Source organism: Hyperolius riggenbachi, chromosome 6 (assembly GCF_040937935.1).
Source record: "Hyperolius riggenbachi isolate aHypRig1 chromosome 6, aHypRig1.pri, whole genome shotgun sequence".
NCBI lineage: Eukaryota > Metazoa > Chordata > Amphibia > Anura > Hyperoliidae > Hyperolius > Hyperolius riggenbachi.
Window position 1 is genome coordinate 93,101,229 of NC_090651.1, and position 25,263 is coordinate 93,126,491.

The 25,263-nt window shown below is 45.0% G+C and overlaps 1 protein-coding gene across 1 annotated transcript in view; it reads left to right on the forward strand.

Moving 5' to 3' along the window:
* The window catches only part of NCF2 (neutrophil cytosolic factor 2), a 44,001-nt gene extending 22,400 nt beyond the window's left edge, over positions 1-21,601 (forward strand). The window contains exons 10-15 of the mRNA XM_068242557.1: positions 4,228-4,336; positions 5,772-5,821; positions 10,536-10,687; positions 15,645-15,750; positions 18,174-18,324; positions 20,123-21,601. Of these exons, the coding sequence (XP_068098658.1) occupies positions 4,228-4,336; positions 5,772-5,821; positions 10,536-10,687; positions 15,645-15,750; positions 18,174-18,324; positions 20,123-20,208 (654 nt within the window). The 3' untranslated portion in view covers positions 20,209-21,601. The remainder of the gene's footprint in view (positions 1-4,227; positions 4,337-5,771; positions 5,822-10,535; positions 10,688-15,644; positions 15,751-18,173; positions 18,325-20,122) is intronic.
* Positions 21,602-25,263: the final 3,662 nt, after the last annotated feature.

Sequence of the window (25,263 nt, forward strand, 5' to 3'; positions counted from 1 at the left end):
ACCCTGGCGTTCTATTAAGATCGCCAGGGCAGCTGCGGGAGGGTTTTTTTTTAATAAAAAAAAAACGATTTCATGCAGCCAACTGAAAGTTGGCTGCATGAAAGCCCACTAGAGGGCGCTCCTAACCCATATTTCTGATCGCCTCCGGCGATCCGCAGTAACAAGGAAGGCCGCAATGAGCGGCCTTCCTTGTTTCGTTTTGCTCGTCGCCATGGCGACGAGCGGAGTGACGTCATGGACGTCAGCCGACGTCCTGACGTCAGCCGCCTCCGATCCAGCCCTCAGCGCTGGCCGGAACTGTTTGTTCCGGCTGCGCAGGGCTCGGGCGGCTGGGGGGACCCTCTTTCGCCGCTACACGCGGCGGATCGCCGCGCTGCGGCGGCGATCAGGCAGCACACGCGGCTGGCAAAGTGCCGGCTGCGTGTGCTGCTTTTTACAGCGAGCAAATCGGCCCAGCAGGGCCTGAGCGGCAGCCACCGGCGGTGATGGACGAGCTGAGCTCGTCCATACCGCTAAGGTGGTTAAGGAAACAAAAAAGCAGATTTTGGAGGCGGACATTTTTTTCTTCACATTTCAAAAAAAGTTCCGATTGCCGGAGGTGGTGTTGATTTTTGTACTTTATTATATTCCCCTCATTTAATCACTGGGGGACCGCTTCATGCCGATGGGCGTGGCCGCGGCAGGCGTTAGGCAGTCCTGGGGCTGCATTTTGCAGGAGATCGTGCTCAGGCTGCGCGCGCATCTCCTGCTCAGGGGCGGAGCCCGCTCCACCTTCAGTCTCCGAGCGGCCAGCGCCACTCGGGAGACTGTTAGACGGCGAAACCGCCGTCTTTTCACTAAGTACAGTGATGTGATCAACAGCAGTGCTGTACTGGGGACAGCCGCAGGGCCGGATTTCTGAAAAGGCCAGAAGGCCACGGCCTAGGGCGATAAAATTAGGTAAGATAAGAAGGGCGGCAGGACTTGGAGAGAGAAGAGGTCATATGTCAAAGTAAATCATCTCTTCTGGTCCCGCAGCTCAGCCATCCAGCGCCCTGCTCTGCACTAATAGCTGAATTCCAGAGTTCCCCAATCCCTGCATCAGGATCAATCATAACGGTCACCTGATAATCCATTCCTTTCTTTGTATGATAGACTTACAGATCGATGTGAGAAATACCAGAGATTTACATTACAAAGCAGATAGAACTAAGTTCCGCTAAGTTTTAATGCAGGCATTCCCAAACATCAGAGAGCTTTGCAGTTTCTTCACCTCTTTTACAGCTTTGACACTGACCCCAGCAGTTGTTAAGGGCCGGTTCACATGGGCGGTAGGCAGCGTTGTGGCGGCCAGGAAGTTGCGTCGTCCTGTGACGTCTCGTTCAGTGGCGGCAGTACGAAGATCGTCGCGATTGGCGTTTCTTTTGACATATGACCTCTTCTCTCTCCAAGTCATGCCCTTCTTATCTTATCTAATTTTATCGCCCTAGGCCGTGGCCTTTCTGGCCTTTCCAGAAATCCGGCCCTGCCTGCATCTCTCTCTCACTTCCTGATGTGTTAAAACAATCAGGATCAATCATAACGGTCACCTGATAATCCATTCCTTTCTTTGTATGATAGACTTACAGATCGATGCGAGAAATACCAGAGATTTACATTACAAATCAGATATAACTAAGCTCCGCTGAGTTTTAATGCAGGCATTCCCAAACATCAGAGAGCTTTGCAGTTTCTTCACCTTTTTTACAGCTTTGACACTGACCCCAGCAGTTGTTAATTTATCTAATCCTAATTTATGACGGTCTTTCTTTCTTTTTTTCCTTGTAGCAGTGGTCGCTTCTCTTCCTTAGTTAACTCTTTCCTGACTCATTTTCTGTCCTCCAGCTCCTACCATCTATGAGACTGCAGGATAAAAAAATGCTGTTTTCTTCACTTTCATTGCTAAACTGTCATTTTAAATACACCTGAGCAGTGGTGCTCATCCAATATTTGGGTATCCGAACTACCCAGATAATGTGAACTTTTTCCACTATCCGAACTTTGAATAGCAATTCGGATATTTTTTAAAATCTGAATAGCACTATCCGAGCAAATTCGGATTTCCCATCTGAGAGAGAGAGGGATTTTAAGTCCCCACATCATTAAAAAAACATGATGCTCCATGCCTCATTTACCCTAAAAAAAGTTTTAAAGGCAATTTAAATAAGCCTTCTGCAGACTTTGTTCCCGTATACTGCCAATATGTTAGAGCACACCACCATATGTACATTCAGCATTCAAAAGAGATGCATAGATTTTTCAGCAAATATAAATAAATGTCATTCAGATGCTTTAACCTTTTCGGGACCACGTGCATTAGATTCTACGCCGCACTTGTGGCTGTTCTAGCCTGATGCGGCGTAGAATCTAGAGCAATTTCCGCTCCCGACGCGATCGTGCGCACCCGGAGGGGGAGATTAAGCTGTCATATGACAGCCGACATCTTCCCCGAGTGATCAGCAGCCATCGCCATCCGATCGTAGTGATCAGTTTGACAGCTGCGGCCGCAGGGGGAAAAGAAGAGGATCCACTTACCTCCCTGCCATTCCCGCGACGATCGGCACCCCCCTCCGCTCCGGCCGGCATCTCCGCTCCATCTGACGTCAGCGCCGGGTCAAGCCGCTACCCGGAACTGATCGTCAGACAGAACGGAGATGCCGGCCGGGGAAGAGGGTCCCGTGCGGCTCATCGCTGGAGCCTGGAAGGTGAGTGAAGGCTGCTGGCAGAAGGGGGAGGCACAGGCCACCATGGGGGGACACCAATCTAGCCAGCCACACACGGGATCCGGCCGCCTGACCCCCGCCAAACGTGCGAACCCCCCTCCCGCGCAAAATGCCTGGTCCTTAAGGGGGGTATGCGGCCGGTCCCGAAAAGGTTAAAGTGGAGCTGAACTCTTGCACAGGACAGAAGGAAAACAGAGATATGTACCCTGTATGTATTTAGAGAGCCTGTCTAATTCCCCCTCCTCTGTGTCACAAGTTGTAATTTGATCTCTACACTGTATCACCTGACTGCCACAACAGCTAAGCTCATTTGAAAGCACAGGATGTTAAAAATATGTCTGCTTCCATAAAAGTAGACACACTGCAGATTTATTGCAGGATTTGTATCAGCTGTAACAAAAAATGTTTTTATTGAAAGGTTATGTTGTTGCGTATCTTTTAGAGCAGAGAGGAAGTTCTGAGTTCAGGTCCACTCTAATTACAACAGAACATCCAAAGTGGGTCTTGACAGGATGTTTGCTACTTACCTGTTCTCTGTTTTGGATGGGCTACTCTCTATTGAGCTGCCCTGCCACCTGTTTGTGGCTCCGACTGCAGCCAGTCGCACAGAGGACAAGGAAGCAGCCCATGCTCTGGCCACTTGCGCTCCCTGTAATTTCTCGCTCCTGCCCAGATGTGCACAGCAACCGAGGCCGGTACAGTGTTATGCATTCTTGAAAAGTACCGATCATACATCACCGTAATTTCTCAAGTATGCATGCCCAGAACACTATCGGCTGCTGTGCACATTCGGGCAGGAGCGCAAATTACAGGAATTATTTGTTGAACGGGGGGCAGAGCAGCACAACTGAGATAAGCTCATTCAAACCAATGATCGCTAGTCAGAGTGTTGGACAATTTTTTTTTTGGGGGGGGGCTTGGTGACAGCAGGCCTAGGGCACTGGAAAGTACAAATCCTGCCCTGGACAGCCGTGTGACACGGCTGTCCCCCTGGGGGACAAGAGAGCAATCGGCTCTCATAGGCAGAGGCCTATGACAGTCGTTCGCCAGTATTGGCCGGCTGGGGGAGGGAGGGGGTTTTAAATAAATAAATAACATAAATAGTAAAAAAATAATAATAAAAAAACAACATAAATATTTGTAAAAAAAATAAATAAATAAACACAGGGGGGGAGGGGGGGGAGGGCGATCAGACCCCACCAAGAGAGAGCTCTGTTGGTGGGAAGAAAAGGGGGGGGGGGGGGGGGAATCACTTGTGTACTGTGTTGTGCGGCCCTGCAGCTTGGCCTTAAAGCTGCAGTGGCCAATTAGCAGAAAAAAGGCCTGGTCTTTAGGGGGGTTTACCACTGCGGTGCTCAAGTGGTTAAAATTCCCATTGAAACTACCAACTTGTTGTACAGAAATGATTCAGACTGCGCCTGGTATTCTAGTCCTGTAAGGGGCAAGGTAATAAAAAATTTTTAACAACGATTACCATGTTTTCCAGGCAGCAGAACCAACCCAAGCTAAAGCTCCAGCCAATGGCAGCGTGACTGGTATGGATATTCCAGCGGCACCAACAGTTGTTGCACCTGGTCTACCTGGGAACCATCAAGGTAAAGCTACTTGGAGTCTGCTGATGTACCTGAATCAGCTTTCCCAGTGTTTGAATGTGCTGAGCCCTTTTATCTGCTTACCTCTAATGTAGCCATATGTTTATTTGGTCACGGTTGTTGCTGATAGGTAGCTATATATCATATGCATCAAGCAGTGCAGTGCTGTGCTCCAATTGATTTTTCAATAGATGCTGAAATTTTTTTTTTTTTTTTTTTTTTTTTTTTTTTTAAATCTGTCGAGGCAGTAGCTGCAGACGATCGATAGGCCACAGTGTTGCACAGCTACGAACAGTACAACGCTGCGGTTCAATTGACTTTTATTAGATTCCCAGCTGGAATCTTTTAAAAATTGAGGCGCTGAGCATGATAGGTATTGATTCCTTCAGAAACAATTCATTTCTGAAAGGACAATGCAAAAATCAAAGGAGTCGATCATTTTGGAACATTGTCTGGAAACCTATAAGTGTATGGCCAGCTTTAGTTGACATTAAAGAGGAACTGAAGTAAGAGGTATACGGAGGCTGCCATATTTCCTTTTAATCAATACCAGTTGCCTGGCAGCCCTGCTGGTCTATTTCTCTGCAGTAGTATCTGAATAACACCAGAAACAAGCATGCAGCTAGTCTTGTTAGATCTGACTTTAAAGTCTGAAACACCTGATCTGCTGCATGCTTGTTCAGGGGCTATGGCTAATAGTATTAGAGGCAGAGGATCAGCAGGGCTGCCAGGCAACTGGTATTGCTTAAAAGGAAATAAACATGGCAGCCTCCATATACCTCTCTCTTCAGTTCCACTTTAAAGACATATCTTACCAGCTGTAAACGCTCATACACAGGTGCAACGTTGCCACCCAACTATCATTTGAGCATGTGTATGCGTGGCAAACTACTACATGAGCAACTGATAAGCGGCGATTTGCCCAATTCAACCAAGGGACCAACTAACCAACGTGCAGGTTGGCCACTTGTGTACAAGTCTTTTGAATAACTTGTTTTTTGAATGCGGATATGGGGCGTGGGGTGTATATAAATGAGTTGGTTGGTTAGTTAATCAGCTCGTGTGTACGTACTGGTCGTGCAGACAACAGGTCTGGGCGGTTGGTAGTGCATTAAATTGCACGTGTGTGCAAGCTTTAAATCAACTAATCTGATTCTCTAGTTATCTCCAGATAACTTCTGCAGTTGATAACTTATAAATAAGGATATCGTTTTTTTAAAAAGGTAATTACAATAAAAATGTGCTTGTTGTTCAGCGCTGCCTTCTCATATAACAGCTCTGACTGCAGAGGGGATTAGAGGCTCCAGCCTGCCATCAGGAACAGGAAAACATCCTTCCCTGGAAGCGGCAGATAGGTGTTGCGAAAGCCCAGGAATAATGTCCTCTGGTATTGTGCAACTTGTGCTAATCTGGCTGACAAGCGTCTCTTTCATTCCAGATAAAGAAGACACAGCCAGCGGAAGGAAGAAGTCACAACAAGCCCCAGCTGTATGTTATTTAGCAGCTTCATTTAGTTTTGAAACCACAATGTTTAGGAACAAAACAATCTCATCCACAAAAAATCATGAACATCATTGTACAGGGACTAATGTATGATAACTGGAATGTACATGGTACATTTCCTTACATCAACCAACTTCTACCTCGGCTGCACTGAATAGACTGCGGCAGTGTTCTTTCCCTGCCACAGTAAGGTTTGGGGTCCTCTGTACACACACTTGGATTATCGGTTATCTGCTGCCCCAGCAAACTTTAATCAAGCACGTGTATGAGCCTTTAGAGGAGACCTCCATGTTTACTGGGCACTTATAGGTCCACAATAACGTGTCTGACACAGTAGGGAGCAGTAGATATACAGTATCTCACAAAAGTGATTAGACCTCCCACATTTTTATAAAAATATTTTATCACATCTTTTCATAGGACAACACTGGAGATATGACACTTTGATACAATGTAAAGTAGTCAGTGTACAGCTTGTATAACAGTGGAAATTTCCAATCATCTCTAGCCATCCTGGCGGTAGATGGAAGCAGCAGAGCAATCTCGCACTCCAGCTTAATTACGTTATTAATACAAAGTAAGAGAGATGAAACTCCAGCACTCTCAAAATTACAGCAGGGGACTGGACTCGACTCCACTAAGCATGAAACTGTAGCAGTATAATCCCCTTGAAAAGCGTGCACAGGCTGTATGGCAGTAAACGAACTTGTATGAGAGGGAGAGATGAGATGGAGCCAGCACTGCGATTAGGGTAATTTATTCAAGCCATAAAAACAATATTAATTACGTTATTACTTGGCACAGCGTGGTACTGAAGGTGATCAAAGTGTCGCATACCTTGATCTACATAGCTTGACGCTGTGCTGAACTAGATCCTGCATCGGCGCAGGTAGCCAAGTGCGTCCACGTAATGTTTAGATTGTACTGCCCATGGACGGAGGATGGGGCCGGTGACTTAAAAGAAAAAACACATCTCAAGAGTAGAGATGCTGGCAAACAGTTTGCCAGCGAATCTCTATGGGCCACTGCTACTTCCGGGTCGCTATGACCCGTAGTAGTACGGCTGCGCTGGGCCGGCGGTGCGAGTCTTTGATCGCGTGCCTGTTGCCGGGCACTCTCTGTGCATAAGCGTGACGTCACGCACCTGCGCAGAAAGTGCCCGGCAACAGGCGCGCGATCAAGGACGCGCACCGCCGGCCCAGCACAGCCGTACTACTACGGGTCATAGCGACCCGGAAGTAGTACAGGGTGAGGGGTTCACCAGCGAACCGTTCAACGACAACTCTACTAGAGGCTGATGCTGCACCAGATTTAACTAGTGGCAGCCAATGTCGGACATAGGCCCATATGCAATTCACTTTTTTCACCTGAAATTTTCAAACTTGTCAATAAAATGCCTTTTAAGCCACCAGCAAACAAATACTCAACATAATTTTGATAGTACGTTTTCACGTATGTTTTGGTACTTTTTAAATTCCTAAGTGCTAAAAAAATTATTATGAATTAAAGATGAAAAATTATCTCCAAGGACAGTGATCTGCAAACTTGGCTCTCCAGCTGTTAAGGAACTACAAGTCCCTCAATGCATTGCTGGAGTCAGTCAGTCGGCCACAGTCATGATTCGTAAAGGCAATTGCATTGTGGGACTTGTAGTTCCTTAACAGCTGGAGAGCTAAGTTTGCAGATCACTGTCTTAGGAGAATGCTCAGGAGAAAAAGTTAATTGCATATGGGCCATAGCGCGATACATGATCGGAAAGGGTTAATGCTCAATCATTCTAACCAAGTAATTAACCCCCTTGCCGTTCCAATTGTTGCAGCAAGGGGGCAGCGCAGCACTTTTTTTATTTTATTTTTATTTTAAATCATGTAGCTAGCCTAGCGCTAGCTACATGATATTTGCTGACAAGCGGCATCCCCCTATCTTCTTTGATTGCCGCCGGCGATCTGCGCAAGCAGGAAATCCCGTTGAGAACGGGATTTCCTGCAGGGCTTCCCCCGTCACCATGGCGACGGGGCGGGATGACGTCATGGACGTCAGGACGTTAGAGGGAATCCCGATCCACCCTTCAGCGCTGCCTGGCACTGATTGGCCAGGCTGCGCAGGGGTCTAGGGGGGTGGGGGGTGGGGCAGCGCGGCGGGTAGCGGCGGCGATCGCGTAGTGCTAGCTGCATGTAGGGAAAAAAAATTATGAAAATCGGCCCAGCAGGGCCAGAGCAATCCTCCTGCGCGAGTTACCCCGAGCTCAGCTCGGGATAACTGGCAAGGAGGTTTAGGCCTCTTTCACAGTGGGACGTTAAAGTCGCACGTTATAAAAATTTATAACGCAGACTAACGCACAGCAATACAAAGTCTGTGCGACATTCACAGTGCACAAGTTGCGTTGTGTGTAACGTGTATCAATATTTAGAAAGTGCTGCATGCTGTGCGTTTAGCAATAAATTAGCTGCGTTGTGTGTTGCACACGCTCAGTAATGTTTTTTTTTTTTTTTAAATGTAACGCATGCGCCGTTTTCGTTCCATCAGTATGCGACAAAAACGGCACACCAAGAGACACATAACGCAGTGCAAAATAACGTCTAACTTCATAACCTACATGCGCTGCGTTACGGGCACGTTGTGCGAGTTTAACGTCGCAAACAACGCAACGTCCCACTGTGAAAGAGGCCTAAATATATTATTTAAATTAAATACGTATGGCTACCTATAATGCATGTAGGGATGGGATGGAGAGCTTGGCTGTCCTAAAGACTTTTAATGTTTAAATCTTGGGAGCAGGCTTTAAATTACGCTAACCTTCCTAGATTTTTCAGAATTCGAAAAGCTGATTAATATTACTCACACTATTTTCATTTTTTTTTTATGCAGCTTATCTAGTGAAATTCCCTTTTGGCAAAACCAATCATTCAAAATCCTGTGCTTGGCCTACAAATCAGTGCACAAGACCTGCCCGACCTACATCTCTGATCTGGTCCACAGGCACATACCAGCCCACCCCCTCCGATCCTCCAATGACCTGCGCCTAGTCGCACCGCGCATAATTTAGTCACATGCACGATTGCAGGACTTCACCAGGGCTGCCCCTACTCTCTGGAACTCGCTCCCACCAGCCGTCAGACTCGCCCCCACCTTTAATACCTTTAAACAAGCTCTCAAGACTCACCTCTTCATGCTCGCATACCCCCCTACACCAGCACCATAATATGTTCTGTTAGACACCCTCTCAAAAGATGCACCTATTGTCTCCACCCCCACCGTTTAGATTGTAAGCCTCTGGCAGGGCCCTCCTCCCTAGTGTTTCCAGCTTGATTATGCAATCTTACTGACAATCACCCCTATTGTGGACTAGAACGGTCTCTATTTTGACCTATGACACTGTATTGTTATCAAATCATTTGCATGATCTTGTTTTGTTGTGAGTTTCTGTATGTTCTACCTTGTATGTTAACCCATTTATCTATTGTGCGGCGCTGCGTAACATGTTGGTGCTTTATAAATACAATAAATAATAATAAATAATAATAATAATGTGGGTGATGGCTGGCAGTGGCGTAGCAATAGGGGTTGCAACCACACCAGGGCCCCCCTTCTTCCATCTTATTAGCTATTGGTGCTATGCTGGTAATGAACACCTCTATATGTACAGTATATTGAATAGTAGTAATCCTTAAAGGATTTCCGAGGTAACATGTGACATGATGAGATAGACATGGGTATGTACAGTGCCTAGCACACAAATAACTATGACGTGTTCCTTTTTTTCTTCCTCTGCCTGAAAGAGTTAAATATCAGGTATGTAAGGTCCTGACTCAGACAGGAAGTAACTACAGTGTGACCCTCACTAATAAGTAATTCCAACTATAAAACACTTTCCTAGCAGAAAATGGCTTCTGAGAGCAGGAAAGAGATAAAAAGGGGCAGTAGTTCATGGCATAATTCAATTAATGTGTCATTGAGCAAAAACAAAACAGTAAAAACTTAAAAAGTAGATTTAAACATAAAATAAAACTGTGGAAAGTCATTTTTAGGAGAAGGAAAATAGGTACAATCATTTATTCCACTAGTTTATTTTCTCCTCAGGTGTCCTTTAAACTGTTTTCTTACTCTGATTTCACTCACTCCTCTGACACGGCAGCTGTCCTCGGTATGTTTTGAGAGTCCATATCAATAGAGTACTTGGGGCCCCATGTAAGACTCACACGGGGGCCCCAAGCTCCTTAGTTACGCCACTGTTGGCTAGATAGGGGGAGGACTTTGGAAAGAACAGACTGTTGTTCCTTTCAGCTAAGCTGCATCTGACATACCAGAGCAAACCATGCTAGCCGGCTAATAAAGAAATAATTAATGCAAAAATAGTTTGTGTAACAGAAAATTGTACATAGGAAATATACTCCATATACAGTATACATAAAAAAAAGAACCATGAGCCTGAAGTAGGACTTTGAATGCAGAGCCAGTGGCAATGGTGAGTCACTCTGGTTCTGCAGCACATGGGGGCAGGAGATAGAACGCTAGTGGGAACATTTTGCTGATGGAGATGAGTGGGTGATGCAAACACTGAAATATCGCTTTACATGGTTCATTCAGCCGCTGCAGAAAACATCAGATTTGGAAACGGATATGTAGATATTGTTAAAAAGTAAAAATAAAATATGTCACAAGCCTGTGTATATTCTCTAATATTTGTCTCTGTCCGCAGGAAACGGCGGTTACAAGCTCGCCATCCTACCTCGTAAAGGTTTATTACAAGTACACAGTAGCCATTCAGGTCTCTAGCCAGCTTTCCTATGGAGATCTGCTGATTCTTGTCAGCAGTAAACTGAAGCGGACTCCCTGCTCCATCATACTGAGGTAAGGTCTATGCAGGCTAATGCATGTCAGGGAACAGAGAGGGATATGGATGCTGGCATATTAGTTGGCTTGTATACAATGCAAATTGCCTGGCTGCCCTGCTGATTTTGGCCTCATTTCCACTAGTAGAATTTTACAATCTGATTCTGATCGCTTGCGGATCGCAAGACACTATTTACATAAAAACTTAATCAACGGCGAACAATTCCATTAGTGCGACATTACTTTTTTTCAATTACAAATGTAGTTTTGCAGCTGCAATGTTCGTGGCTTTGAACTTCGATATAAAGTATAACAGCCCAGGAAAATTGCATGCGAATCACACCGCTTTGTGATTTTCCCACAACCTGCAAATTATAAAAATTTCCCCACTGTTTTTTCTCCCATCGGAAATCGCAAAAACCACAATCACGCCATACACGCAACGGATCGCGGCCAGAATATTGGAAATAGAAAGAGGCTCTTTCAGCCTCATACGTTTAGCTATAGACCCTGAACAAGTATGCAGATCAGGTGCTCTGATTGAAATTTGACTACAGTAGCCACATGTCTGTTTCAGGTGTGTGATTCAGACACTGCTTATTCCAGAATGAACAGCAGGACTGTAAGGTCCAGACCAACTGGTATTGTGTAAAAAAAATTGCATCATCCTGCTGTTAAGGCTGCAAGGGAAAGGTACAGGCTGAATCTCTGAGGGCCCCTTTACAGTGGGGCAGCCGCAGTGCGTCAATGCAAACCTACGGGGGAAAACACAGTTTGCAGTGCAAAACAAGCCTGGGGTTATTGCAGACGATAGGAATGCCTGTATGTGAGGCAAGAAATGCCCAGTGTCTTGACCTATTTGACATAAAATGATCTAGGGGTTTCTACACAAAGGAAAAAGAAAAAGTGTTTCACTTACCTGGGGCTTCTATCAGCCTCTTGCAGCCACCCTGTGCCCGCGCCGTCGCTAAACAATCCTCCGGCCCCCCGCAGTGACTACGTTTCTAGTTCGGCGACAGAGCCAGTCGCTGGCCAATGCACCTGCACGGCCCTGGCCGAGCGTCCCTGATCACGCTCCCGTCGCTGAAAGCGTCCTGCACAGACGCAGTAAGAGAAAATATTTTGCACCTGCACAGGATGCTCCCAGCGGCGGGAGCGTGAACGAAAATGTGGGTGGCCGAGGCCGTGCAGGCGCAGTGGCCATCAACTGACTCAGTCGCAGGAAAATGAAACTGAGCAAAGCAAGGGACCGGAGGATCGGTTTGGCACCATGTGGGCTCAGGACAGCTGCAGGGAGCTGGTATAAGCCCCAGGTAAGTTAAACTTGCTTTTTTTTTTTTTCAAAACACTTTAGGTTCCCGTTAAGAAACAGAAAAACATATGACATGTATATTAACAAAATGTACAATGCCGTCTTGTGGTCATTTAAAATACACATAATTTAAGCATAATGGTATTGTATAGTCCTACAGTCTACCCTTTGCTCTGCTGCACTGCAGCCTGAAGAAGCAGAACACTCTTGCCTGATGCATTTTGTGACATCTATATGGGCAGCTCTATTGAGCTGTCACAATTTTTTACTCCCAATCTCTTGCTCTACAACAGCTGGAATTACAGTGGGGATTGGCTGAAAAGTTTGCACAGGGCAAATAGGTTTCAGAACACAAATTATAATTAATTAGCTGACAAGTAAACATGAGCTTTCTGGATCTAATTAGCCCTGTGCAAAGTTCTGGTTCAGCCCATGGTTACTAGATCCTGCAGGGGAACAATAGGTAAATACCACTGGAAGCTGGAATTGAACTTGATCTCTAGTTGTTGCAACTACAGGTCCTTTTAAAAAAAATTAGCATATTGTGATAAAGTTCATTATTTTCTGTAATGTACTGATAAACATTAGACTTTCATATATTTTAGATTCATTACACACAACTGAAGTAGTTCAAAGCCTTTTATTGTTTTAATATTGATGATTTTGGCATACAGCTCATGAAAACCCAAAATTCCTGGCTAGCATATCATGAAAAGGTTCTCTAAATGAGCTATTAACCTAATCCTCTGAATCAACTAATTAACTCTAAACACCTGCAAAAGATTCCCGAGGCTTTTCAAAACGCCCACCCTGGTTCATTACTCAAAACCGCAATCATGGGTAAGACTGCTGACCTGACTGCTGTCCAGAAGGCCATCAATTGACACCCTCAAGCAAGAGGGTAAGACACAGAAAGAAATTTCTGAATGAATAGGCTGTTCCAAGAGTGCTGTATCAAGGCTCCTCAGTGGGAAGTCTGTGGGAAGGAAAAGGTGTGGCAGAAAACGCTGCACAACGAGAAGAGGTGACCGGACCCTGAGGAAGATTGTGGAGAAGGACCGATTCCAGACCTTGGGGGACCTGCGGAAGCAGTGGACTGAGTCTGGAGTAGAAACATCCAGAGCCACTGTGTACAGGCGTGTGCAGGAAATGGGCTACAGGTGCCGCATTCCCCAGGTCAAGCCACTTTTGAACCAGAAACAGCGGCAGAAGCGCCTGACCTGGGCTACAGAGAAGCAGCACTGGACTGTTGCTCAGTGGTCCAAAGTACTTTTTTCGGATGAAAGCAACTTTTGCATGTCATTCAGAAATCAAGGTGCCAGAGTCTGGAGGAAGACTGGGGAGAGGGAAATGCCAAAATGCCTTAAGTCCAGTGTCAAGTACAGGTCAGGCGCTTCTGACGCTGTTTCTGGTTCAAAAGTGGCTTGACCTGGGGAATGCGGCACCTATAGCCCATTTCCTGTACACGGTGGCTCTAGATGTTTCTACTCCAGACTCAGTCCACTGCTTCCGCAGGTCCCCCAAGGTCTGGAATCGGTCCTTCTCCACAATCTTCCTCAGGGTCCGGTCACCTCTTCTCGTTGTGCAGCGTTTTCTGCCACACTTTTTCCTTCCCACAGACTTCCCACTGAGGTGCCTTGATACAGCACTCTGGGAACAGCCTATTCATTCAGAAATTTATTTCTGTGTCTTACCCTCTTGCTTGAGGGTGTCAATGATGGCCTTCTGGACAGCAGTCAGGTCGTCAGTCTTACCCATAATTGCGGTTTTGAGTAATGAACCAGGCTGGGAGTTTTTAAAGGCCTCAGGAATCTTTTGCAGGTGTTTAGAGTTAATTAGTTGATTTAGATGGTTAGGTTAATAGCTTATTTAGTGAAAGTTTCATGATATGCTAATTTTTTGAGATAGGAATTTGGGGTTTTCATGAGCTGTATGCTAAAATCATCAATATTAAAACAATAAAAGGCTTTGAACTATTTCAGTTGTGTGTAATGAATCTAAAATATATGAAAGTCTAAAGTTTTTCAGTACATTACAGAAAATAATGAACTTTATCACAATATGCTAATTTTTTTAGAAGATCCTGTAGAGCAGACATGTCAAACTCTGGCCCAAATTTGGCCCCCAAGTGGTTCCCTCACTGTGCATTATATTTGGCCCAATGTTTGGGACGCTATATTGGAGTTGAAGCCCAAGATCACCAGGAAAGCCAGATCGAAGGGCTGGGGGGAGGGGGGGGGGATACCACTACACACCAGGGAACTGAGGAAGGGGGGAATCACTAGCCACTAGGGAACTGTATAGGGGAGGGACACAGCCACTAGGCATTACTGGACATTGAGGTTGGCCCACAACTTGGTCAAAGTGTTTAATTTTGTCCCACTTTGTATTTGAGTTTGACCTCCCTGAAGAGACCTGTTGTGTTGACATGCCCTGATTTTGCTGTACATTTGATGTTACCTGCAGTGTTGGTACATGAATGCAACTGTGGAATTACAGAATTACCCTCCCTGCCGCAGCCGCCTCCTTGAAAATGACAGGGTAGCGTTTTGCTTCTTCACACCTCTTGGCAGGATAATGTAATGGTTAAGGGCTCTGCCTCTGACACAAGAGATCATGGTTTAAATCTCGGCCCTTTCTGTTCAGTGAACCAGCACCTATTCGGTAAGGAATCCTTAGGCTAGATTCCCCAATGCTCGGTACACACAATGCAATTTTCTGACAGATTTACTGTAAGTTCGATTTCCAGCATGCATGTACGATCTGATTTCCCATCGGTTTTCTGACCAATTTCTGTTCACTTCTATGGAAACTTGGTCGAAAAATCAACTGGAAATCAGATCGGACATGTTGGAAAGAATCCATCTGACAGTAAGGGCTCATTCACACTAAGGACATTGTTGCCCTTTTTTCCAGCACAGGCGATTTTCAAAATTGCCCACAGAACGCTTGTGCAATGAATCTCTATGAGAAGATTCATATCAGCACGTTGCATCCACTTTGCGGTCCACAAATTGTTGCCTGTACCATTTTTGGAGTGCTTTTGCTCTAATGGAAGGTATAGGAAGAGCGCTAAAAAGCTAACAAAACCGCTTTATGTGGCAATTGCGTTTCTTAGAATAAATACATTGTATTTATTCTTTTCAGGGTCAAAGAGTTCACTTCCTGACTTGCGTCAGAGAGTGAATGACAAAACCACTCTGGAGAAGCGCTTAGAAAAGCGCTTTTACCAAAAACACAGCGCGCAGTGGAGCGAGGGAGGGGGAAAGAAACAGCACACAAAAACTCAAAACGCTTGTGTTTTTCGGTGTGAACAATATCAGAAAATTGCATCGTGTGTACCTAGCATTACACTGCTACTGCCTATAGAGCGCGCCCTAGTGGTTGCCTCTCAAGCACTTCGAGTCCGCCAAGAGAAAAGCGTAATAAAAATGTTCTGTGTCTTTTAAGAATTGTGTCCAAGTTTTCTGCATTAGAAGCACTTCACTGTTCGAAAATCATGGGCAGAGTATGGTATATCCTGGGCATAAGTAAGCCAATCATGCTAGCAGAAGATTTGTATGGTAAATGGCTGCAGACTAATAGAGAGTCTGAAGATGGAAACAGGAACCACATTTTCTTTTTTAGATTTACAATTTTCACTAAAACTTACAATGTGTTCAGTTTCAGAGATGGAGATACTGATGTGCCTCTGAGTGCAGACAATGTGCAGAGAGCCTGGAAGCTGAGCACCGACAACTGCCTGAAACTGAAGTGCACCGATATACATGTAAGGCCTGTAGGTGTGCGAGCTGCTCTGGCTGGATGTCATTGAGCGGTTATCTTATAAGGGTTCAGTCTGACCGCAAAATGCAGAGTGCACAGAAGGCAGATGCTCTTCTTGTGCGCTTTCTATGCGATTTTTAGAGATGGCGTACCGACTAGTGTTGCCAACTCATCCCTTTAATTACTGACATGAATTGTACAGGTTTAGTGGCTAGGTAGATGCAGCTAAGGCACTGATTATGTGCAAATAGCCCCAGAACCTGTATAACTTAGATGTGTCAGTAATTAAAGGGATGAGTTGGCAACACTGGTGCCGACCCCCATTATACAGCATGGGGGGGGGGGTGATAAGGGTGCAATCGCACCAAAAATGCAGCATACAGTACAATTCCCAATCACAACACGTTGCATTAGTAGGATCAGCAATATGGGCGTTCTAGGAGAAAGCGAGTGTGTCATTGTGATTCTCTAATCTCACGTGTTACAAAAAGCAGATTAAGGGCCAGTGCACACCCAAAACTGCTGGCGGATCCGCAAACGCTAGCGGTTTTTGAAGAGGTTTTGCAGAGCAATTCTAGGCATGTTTAGAGAGATTATCTAAACATGCCTGGCATTTTTTGGAGCGTTTTTGTGTAGCAGATGTTATATTTTGTTACAGTAAGGCTGTAACTGAACAGCTACTGTAACAAACGCTTGGAAAATCGCTCTGATCTGAGCGTTTTCCACTTTCCTATACTTTACATTTAGGCAGAAACGCATAAAAAAACCCCACAAAAATGCTGCAGGACCCAAGTTTGCGTTTGAGGAAAAAACTAACCGTTTCGGTGTGCACCAGCCAATTCACTTTTATTATCCAAGTGGTTTTACCCCCGCAAGCGTTTTAGAAAACGCTCAGAATCGCTCTTGGTGTGCACCAGCCCCGAAATATATGAAGTGGAAAAGGGCCCTTAGGTCTGTTCATGCTAGACTTAATTTTCTGAGGTTTCAATCTAAATCTGCGTGTACACATACACTTAGGGCCCTTTTCCACTAGCAGTCGCTAGCGTTCACGCTGAACGCTAGCGATTGCTGAATCGCAAAGCTAAAAAATTACCGGTGATTTCCCGACGTTCGCGGCCGCGATTTTGCTATGCTATGCACTGCATAGCAAAATCGCAGCAAATATGCCCTAAGGCATGAACGCTAGCGACTGCTAGTGGAAAAGGGCCCTTCCACATACATACTCACCCATACGGTACTTACAGTCACCCACAAGGACTGCACAGGGCACTAACTGCAAGGAGTTTGTATGTTCTCCCTGTGTCTGTGTGGGGTTTCTCAGGCACTCAGATTTCCTCCGAAAAGCTTACAGATAAGTTAATTGGCTTTCCCATAAATTAGCCTTAAGGTGCCCATACACTCTTCAGATTGGCAGCAGATAGATAAGAAATGCATCTGATGAATTATCTGATGCGTTTTTAGAACATTTTTTACCAGGATAGAATTCCAATAGATTTCAGTTTGAAATCTATTGAAATTCGATCTGATGGCATTTTTTTGCCATCAGATTTCCATTAAGGCCAATGCAAACTGACAAGCAAACTCATCAGATCGACCTAGATTTTCCACCCTGCCAGTTCGATGGAAAACCATCGAAATCGATCGAAATCGGCCATCGATCGGTCGATTGGCCAACCAATTTGCAATCGATCGATCGATTTTGATCGATCGGTCGGCCAGAAAATCGGCTGAGTGTATGGGCCCCTTTAGACTACGGTAGGAATTAGATTAATCAATCCACAGATCTCGCTCTCACTATTTCCAAAAAGATGGAAAATAAAGTTTGAAAGTGGAAATTTCCCAATGATTTGAAAGTGAAAGCTGCAGCAAAGCAATATTTCAGTGATCGGTTTATTGTGGAAGGTTTACAAAAACATGAAAACTGTCAATGTGTGTTACATTACATAGTATTACAGCTTTATGTCTAAGGTTATTAACCTATAAGCCTATAACCTTTCAGCACCCCTTTGTAGATCCTTTAAAAAAAAAAAAAAATCTTGTACATACTTTATATGCCTGAGGCCATGTTCACTGGCTGTTGCTTTCCTGTGATAGCAAGAACACAATGGATCGGGACATCAGTGCTGCACTTTATGCTCATGATGGGTCAGGTACAGTGAAGCATACAGTCAATGAAAAGTATGCTTCACTTTCACGGTTCACTGCATGCAGTTTGTTACCATACAGCAACCAGTTATACTGCAAGGCTACAGCCGCACATTGACTTGGAGATGGGTGATGCATTGCGGTGCGGTAAGCCGCGTTAAACACCACTTTGAACGGGGCCTGATGGAGATGGAGGTGAAAGCATAGAAAAAGCCTTCTGAAATAGCGCTTATGCTTTAATCATACGATGAAGTGAAATAACTGAATGTGTTTGATGTTTAGATGGAAGAACCGGTGGTTAATGCAGTTGCTGAAGATTCTGTTCAGGCAGATGAGAAGCTGGGGAGTGTCAGAGCCCTGTTTGATTACAAAGCATCACAGCCAGAAGATCTAGCATTCAAAAAAGGAGATATTATTAAAGTCCTGAACAAAGGTGAATGATTGGAGTAACAGTATTCACTGACAAAATATTGAACATGTTTTCAGTACCTGGGATTTTTAGATCTCTTAACTGGCACAGAATGTATGGAACATATGGGCTAGTTCACACTGGCATTTAGCTGGGTTTTACACTGGATTACACAAAACAAAAAAAAAAATCCGCCCGGCGTATCGCTCAAAAACAGCCGTATCAGTCTGCCGACAGACTGTACACACGCCGGACTGTCTGCTGAAAACACGCCCAGCAGGAGGTGACGACGGACCCGTCGTTTCCTGCAGTCCAGCGTGTGTACAGACCTTAAGACATCACTGCAGACAAAAAGATCAGCAGGGCTGCCAGGCAACTGGTATTGTTTAAAGGTAAATACATATGGCAGCTTCTATAGTCTCACTACAGTTGTCCTTTAATACTAACCTTTACCTTTATAGTGCCTGACACTAATCTCCCCTCTCCTCTGCCTAACCTAACCTTCTCATCTCTCCAGATTCTGTCATGTCCAAGAAAATTATGACAGCCAGGTAAATAGTGAAATGGCAGGAAAGCAGTTTTAAAAGTGAACCGAGCATTATTTTTAACACTCAGGGCAGCTCTATAGCAAATTAAAAATGAATTCTAAAAATGTAGGTTATTAAAAAAAAACTTTAATTTTACCTCATTTTTTTACATCTAAGGGTTAAATTAGCCACTTTGCAGTCCCTGAGCAGGAGATGGTGGAAGACAGATAAGAAATCACCTCTTTAGACTTAATTGACCACAAACAAACCCCCATTGTACTTCAAACAGAAAACATCAGTTACAGTTGAAGAATTTCACACCTAACCTGGATAATAGCAGTTGTAAAATAGCAGGGGAGTGAGCTTCTGAACAATGGCAGCCCTTACAGCTATTTGAAGCCAAGAGCTGCTTGGATCCCTTTAAATTGGCCGTCCAATGTTGGATTTTGGCTGATTATGTTACAACTAATTTGGCCATTTTGAAAACTAGATGGCCAGTCCCCACTTTAGCCGACTTCTGGCTTTGGCTGTAACATATACAGGAAAGCCCCTGGTAGGCGGCACAGGCAGGGATTGCCTGATGCTGGATATGTATGCTTGCTGGTTGCTTGAGAGACTTCCTGAACCTCTTGGGTGCAGTCTTCTACACTTCCTGCAGCTCCCAGTGGCTTACCTGTACAGCTCCCAAAGCAAGCATGTGACCTGAATGTGGGTCAGGTGACACGCTGGGTGCTATGTATGCACACAGGAAAGCCAATGGGAGTTGCAGGAAATGTAGAAGACTATGTCCAGAGGTTCAGTTAAGTTGATTCTGCTCCCCACAGCTCTGCAAATAACAAAAGTTCAGCTCCCATTTCCCCCTCAAGCATGCTGGTTAGTTGAGAATGGAGTTGGATGCCTAAGTTCAGGATAGGGGGGTTTTGATGTATATCCCAAAATGCTGAAGGACAAACTGGTATCCGGTATGGCTGACCTCCATTTCTATAGCATCCCAGGGCTGGAAGCACTTATGAGAGAGCAGGGAATTTTATTAATGCTAAAGCAAACATAACAAACCAACAACAATAACAGATGCAACACAAATATTTCCTACATGATCATCATGCACAATAAAGCTTTGCTAGAAATTCCGGTTTGCGGTAAGCACCTAGCTCTGCCACACTGCTGGCTGCTATCCTCAGCCTCTGAGTTACTGAATGAGGAAGCAGTTACCAACAAAAGACTATTGTACACTGCTAATTCACTTGCTTAAAATAGTCTGATAAGAGAGGAAAATCTGTTTCTTTGTCTTGCAGTGTCAGAGGAGTGGTGGGAAGGAGAATGTCGTGATAAAGTTGGAATCTTTCCATCAGCCTTTGTGGAAAGGATATCCAGCATGTGAATGTCTACAGCTGCCAGAGAGTACCAAACAAGTGCTACACTCCCAGCATATCAAGCATCCATGCACAGGATAATGATGCTTCATGTCAACCCTACAGTGCCCACTCCGTCTATACATCAATTCCTGTGCACCTGGGGGAGACCTTACTTCACATCAATCCTACAGTGCCCATTCAGTCTATACATTTCCTGTGCACCAGGGCTGCCCTCCCCTGCGTCACATCAATCCTTTGGCAAGTCTCCCTTACACTGCTACTGCCAATAGAGCGCGCCCTAGTGGCTGCTGCTCTGCTCTGGCGCTTTGAGTCCGCAAGGAGAAAAGCGCAATATAAATGTTATTTGTCTTGTCTACAGTGCCCATACAGTCTATACATAATTTCCTGTGCACCAGGGCGGCCCTCCCCTGCGTCACGTCAATCCTACAGTGCCCACACAGTCTATACATCATTTCCTGTGCACCAGGGCTGCCCTCCCCTGCTTCACATCAATCCTACAGTGCTCACTCAGTCTATACATCATTTCCTGTGCACCAGGGCGGCCCTCCCCTGCGTCACATCAATCCTACAGTGCCCACACAGTCTATACATCATTTCCTGTGCACCAGGGCTGCCCTCCCCTGCTTCACACTGCGCAAAGCAGGCCTCAACTAATAACTGTAAGGGCTCCTTCACACTACGTTTTGTTTTGCATTTTACTGCAAAGCACACAGTCATTAGTACTGACAGCCTATTTCAATCAATGAGCTCATTTGCATGAATTTAATTTTTACATTCATGTTCTTAAAAAAACAAAACAGAATGTTGATTTTCTTTTCCAGATGACGCATTCATTTTTGTATTATGCAGCTGGGGAGGTTTTAATAAACACGCATATTAAGGCTAGGTACACTATTTTACCACATTCATGTTTTCACGCGCATTCACATGTGCTAAAACATGCATGATTGCGATAGCTATACGATACAAAGTCATAGACCCTGAACAAGCATGCAAATCAGATGTTTGACTGCATTTGACGCGTTAACGTTGCCCTTTAATGTAAAATGCAAGTAAAAAAGAAAAAGAGCATGCTCCAAGTCGTTTGCTGTGATTACATTAGATGAACATTGATTACTATGGGCTGTCAGACTAACTGTGTATAAAAAAAAAAAACCTACAGACTGTGCAATACTGGGTCCTTGTGTTTGTAAATGCACTAATATGTGTAAAAACAATCCCTCAATGTCACTTCCCCATTGTTTAACACCTTTGTCCAGTGTCACCTTTGAGCTAACTACCACCTTCCTTTAATTATGTGTAATTAAAGCTTTAAATATTCCTATTTTGGTGTAATTATGTGTAATTAAAGCACTTACAATTTGATGAAACTGACAAGTAACCGCCTAAATAATCTCTTTCCCCTTCTCCTCTTTGGGATAGGTCAATTTCTTGTCCTAGGGTTTTTTAAACCTGTATCTATATCCTATTTAAATATGTCTGTAATTAAATTGCGATATAAATGTATTTTCTCCTATGTTGCTGACAATAGGTAGTAAAAATTCCTACTTGCAACTTGGCAGTTGGACTCAGCAAGTGCTTTTGAAAATACAGTGCCACCTTTAATTATTCATAACCCCTAAAAATGTTTACTTAAAGGGAAGGTCCAAGCAAAAAGAAAAAATGAGTTTAACTTGCCTGGGGCTTCTACCAGCCCCATGCAGCCATCCTGTGCCCTCGTAGTCACTCACTGCTGCTCCAGTCCCCCGCTGGGAGCTTTCTGACCTCGGAGGTCAGGGCCGAATTGAGTACATTTTTACACATTTCCGCTAGTGCAGGAACATTAACGCATACATTTTTACGTGTTAGTGGTGCAACGCGTAAATTTTTGTTCCTGCACTAGCTGGAATGCGTAAAAATGTATGCAATGTGGCCCTGACCTCCGAGGTCAGAAAGCTGCCAGCGGGGGACTGGAGCAGCAGTGAGTGACTACAAGGGCACAGGATGGCTACATGAGGCTGGTAGAAGCCCCAGGTAAGTAAAACTCATTTTTTTTTTTTGCTTGAACCTTCCCTTTAAAGAGAACCCGAGGTGGGATTTAATTATGTTAGTGGGGCACAGAGGCTGGTTGTGCACAATAACACCAGCCTCTGTTGCCCCATGGTGTGCCTCCAGGACCCCCCTGCGTGCCGCTATACCCCCCGCAGTGCTAGCGACACACAGCGTGTCGCCAGCACAATGTATACCTATGCGCTGTCTGTTAGCACTGCTTCCCCGCCTCCTCCGTATCGGCGCTACCCGCCCACGTCCCTTCCCTCCAATCAGCGGGAGGGAAGGGACGCGGGCGGGTAGCGCCGATACAGAGGAGGCGGGGGAACGGCGCTAACTGACAGCGCATAGGTAAACATTGTGCTGGCGACATGCTGTCTGTTAGCGCCGAAGGGAAGGGACGTGGGCGGGTAGCACCGATACGGAGGAGGCGGGGGAGCAGCGCTAACAGACAGCGCATAGGTAAACATTGTGCTGGCGACACGCTGTGTGTCGCTAGCACTGCGGGGGGTATAGCGGCACGCAGGGGGGTCCTGGAGGCACACCATGGGGCAACGGAGGCTGGTGTTAGTGTGCACAACCAGCCTCTGTGCCCCACTAACATAATTAAATCCCACCTCGGGTTCTCTTTAAAGTTACTTTTATTCAACCAGCAAGTCATTTTTTGACGGGAAATGACATTGGTGTCTCCCAAAACATAAGACAATGTACAAGAGGCATTATTGATTAGTGTGTGTGTGTGTGTGTGTGTGGGGGGGGCAAAAAGTGCCCAGTCCAAAATTATTCATACCCCTCTCAATAATCAATAGAAAAGCCTTTATTGGCTATTACAGCAATCAAACGCTTCCTATACTTGCAGACCAGCTTTTTGCATGTCTCCACAGGTATTTTTGCCCATTCATCTTGAGCAATGAGCTCCAAATCTTTCAGGTTGGAGGGTCTTCTTGCCATCACCCTGCTCCCTCCACAGATTCTCAATTGGATTCAAGTCAGGACCACTGGGCCACTCCAAAACGTTAATGTTCTTGTCTGCAAACCATTTCTTCCCCACTTTTGCTGTGCGTTTTGGGTCATTGTCATGCTGAAATGTCCACTGGTGTCCAAGAACATGTTTCACAGCACACTACCTGATGTTGTCGATGAAAATCTTCATGTTTTGTCCTTTTCTATGGTGCCGTTTACTATGATTAGGTTCCCTGATCCATTGGCTGAAAAAGATCCCAAGAGCATTAGGCTCACACTGCCATGTTTGACAGAGGGGATTGTGTTCTTTGGGTTGAAGGCTTATCCGTTTTTACACCAAGTCTTCTTCTTAGTCCAGATGAGCATTTGCAAAGGCAAAGCGATGGTCCATTGGATTGTCTGCCTTAACATTACCACTAGCAGAACCCAGATTCACCAAGATGGCCTTGGTGGTGATCCTTGGATTCTTTTTCACCTCTCTCACTATCCTCCTGGCCAACACAGGTGTCACTTTTGGCTTCCAACCACGTCCTTTGAGATTTTCCACAGTGTAAAACATCTTATATTTATTAATAATACTTTTCACTGTAGCCACTGGAACTTGAAACAATTTAGAAATAGCCTTGTAGCCCTTTCCTGACTTGTGAGAAGCCACAATGCGCAGCCGCAGTCCTCAATGAACTCTTTGTCTTAAGGCTCATACACACATCAGACCATAGTCTTTGGAAAATGAAAGATCACAGACTAATTTTACCCCCTTCCATGTAGTATGAGAGCCATACCTACACAGTCTATTCTATGGAGCTGAACTCCCCATCAGACAGAAATCTTTGCAAGATGCTGCACACAAAGATGCTGTAGAGGACTCTGCCGCTATCGCGGCTGTATTTACTTGTGGGCTGAGATCACGCTGATTACCGGGCACTAAACAAAAGATCAAAGGGCCAGCATTGCAGCGGCTGCTAATGTCGCTTTGAAGCGCTGTGAATAGCGCTATTCGGACAATGGAGGAGGAAAATCAAAGGGCCGCTGTGAACAGCACTGCTGGGGCTGATGTCGGACATAATGGAGGAGGAGGAGGATCAAAGGGCTAGCATTGCAGGACATTACAGCAGCTGCTCCAATGCGCCAGGATGGGTAAGAATGCTACATTCTGACTATAAGACGCAGTCACTTTTTCTCCCCACTTTTGGGGGAGAAAAAGTGCGTCTTATAGTCCGAAAAATACCGTATTTGCAATTTACACACTACACTCAGCAATCTATCTGATTTCACAGAGCAGGCTAGTGAACTTTTGAACTTTACTCTGCAGAAACATCAAAGTACAATGACAGACATTTGAGATAATAAGCTTCAGAAGACAGAGCTCTCTGCGACTTTAAAAGTCATGGAGCTCAGATAAGCTCTTTTGCATAGATAACAACTGGAGTTTCTTAACTCTTCCTGTACTGGAAACCATATTAGACTTATATCTCGGCTGCTAATGTTTTATCCCTTAAGGTGCATACACACGTCTGATATTACGCCCGATTGTCGCTCAAACCGGACGTTCGCACAACTTGTCATTCAAACAAAAAGTCAGACTCCTTGCACACACAGACGACAAAACATTTGAAATGCTAATTACAGCTAATTTACATGTCTTTTGAATGTTCAATGGATTGGATAGAACAATGGACCAGATCAAATGACTGATCAAAAGACTAGTTTGAAAGATTTTTCGTGTCAAACAAATAGACTTTCAAACAACAAGTCATTTGTACACACGTACCTGTCATTTGAACGAAAATTAAGCCACGGATCTGCCAAGCGGCTCAATCAAAACTGCTACTATCAGTCTAATGATCGTTCATACACACGCCAAACTGTCGTTCAAACGACCGGTTTGAAGAACAAGTCGTTCAGAAATATCAGACGTGTGTATGTACCTTTAGATGTACTACACATACAAATCATATCATAAGTTTATTTTCACTTCAGATTCCTTTTAAAAAAACAACCAACCATGTGTAGTAAACAGCACTGTTGTACCCCCCAGTGAATGATGAGCAAAGGAAAAACACAAGCCG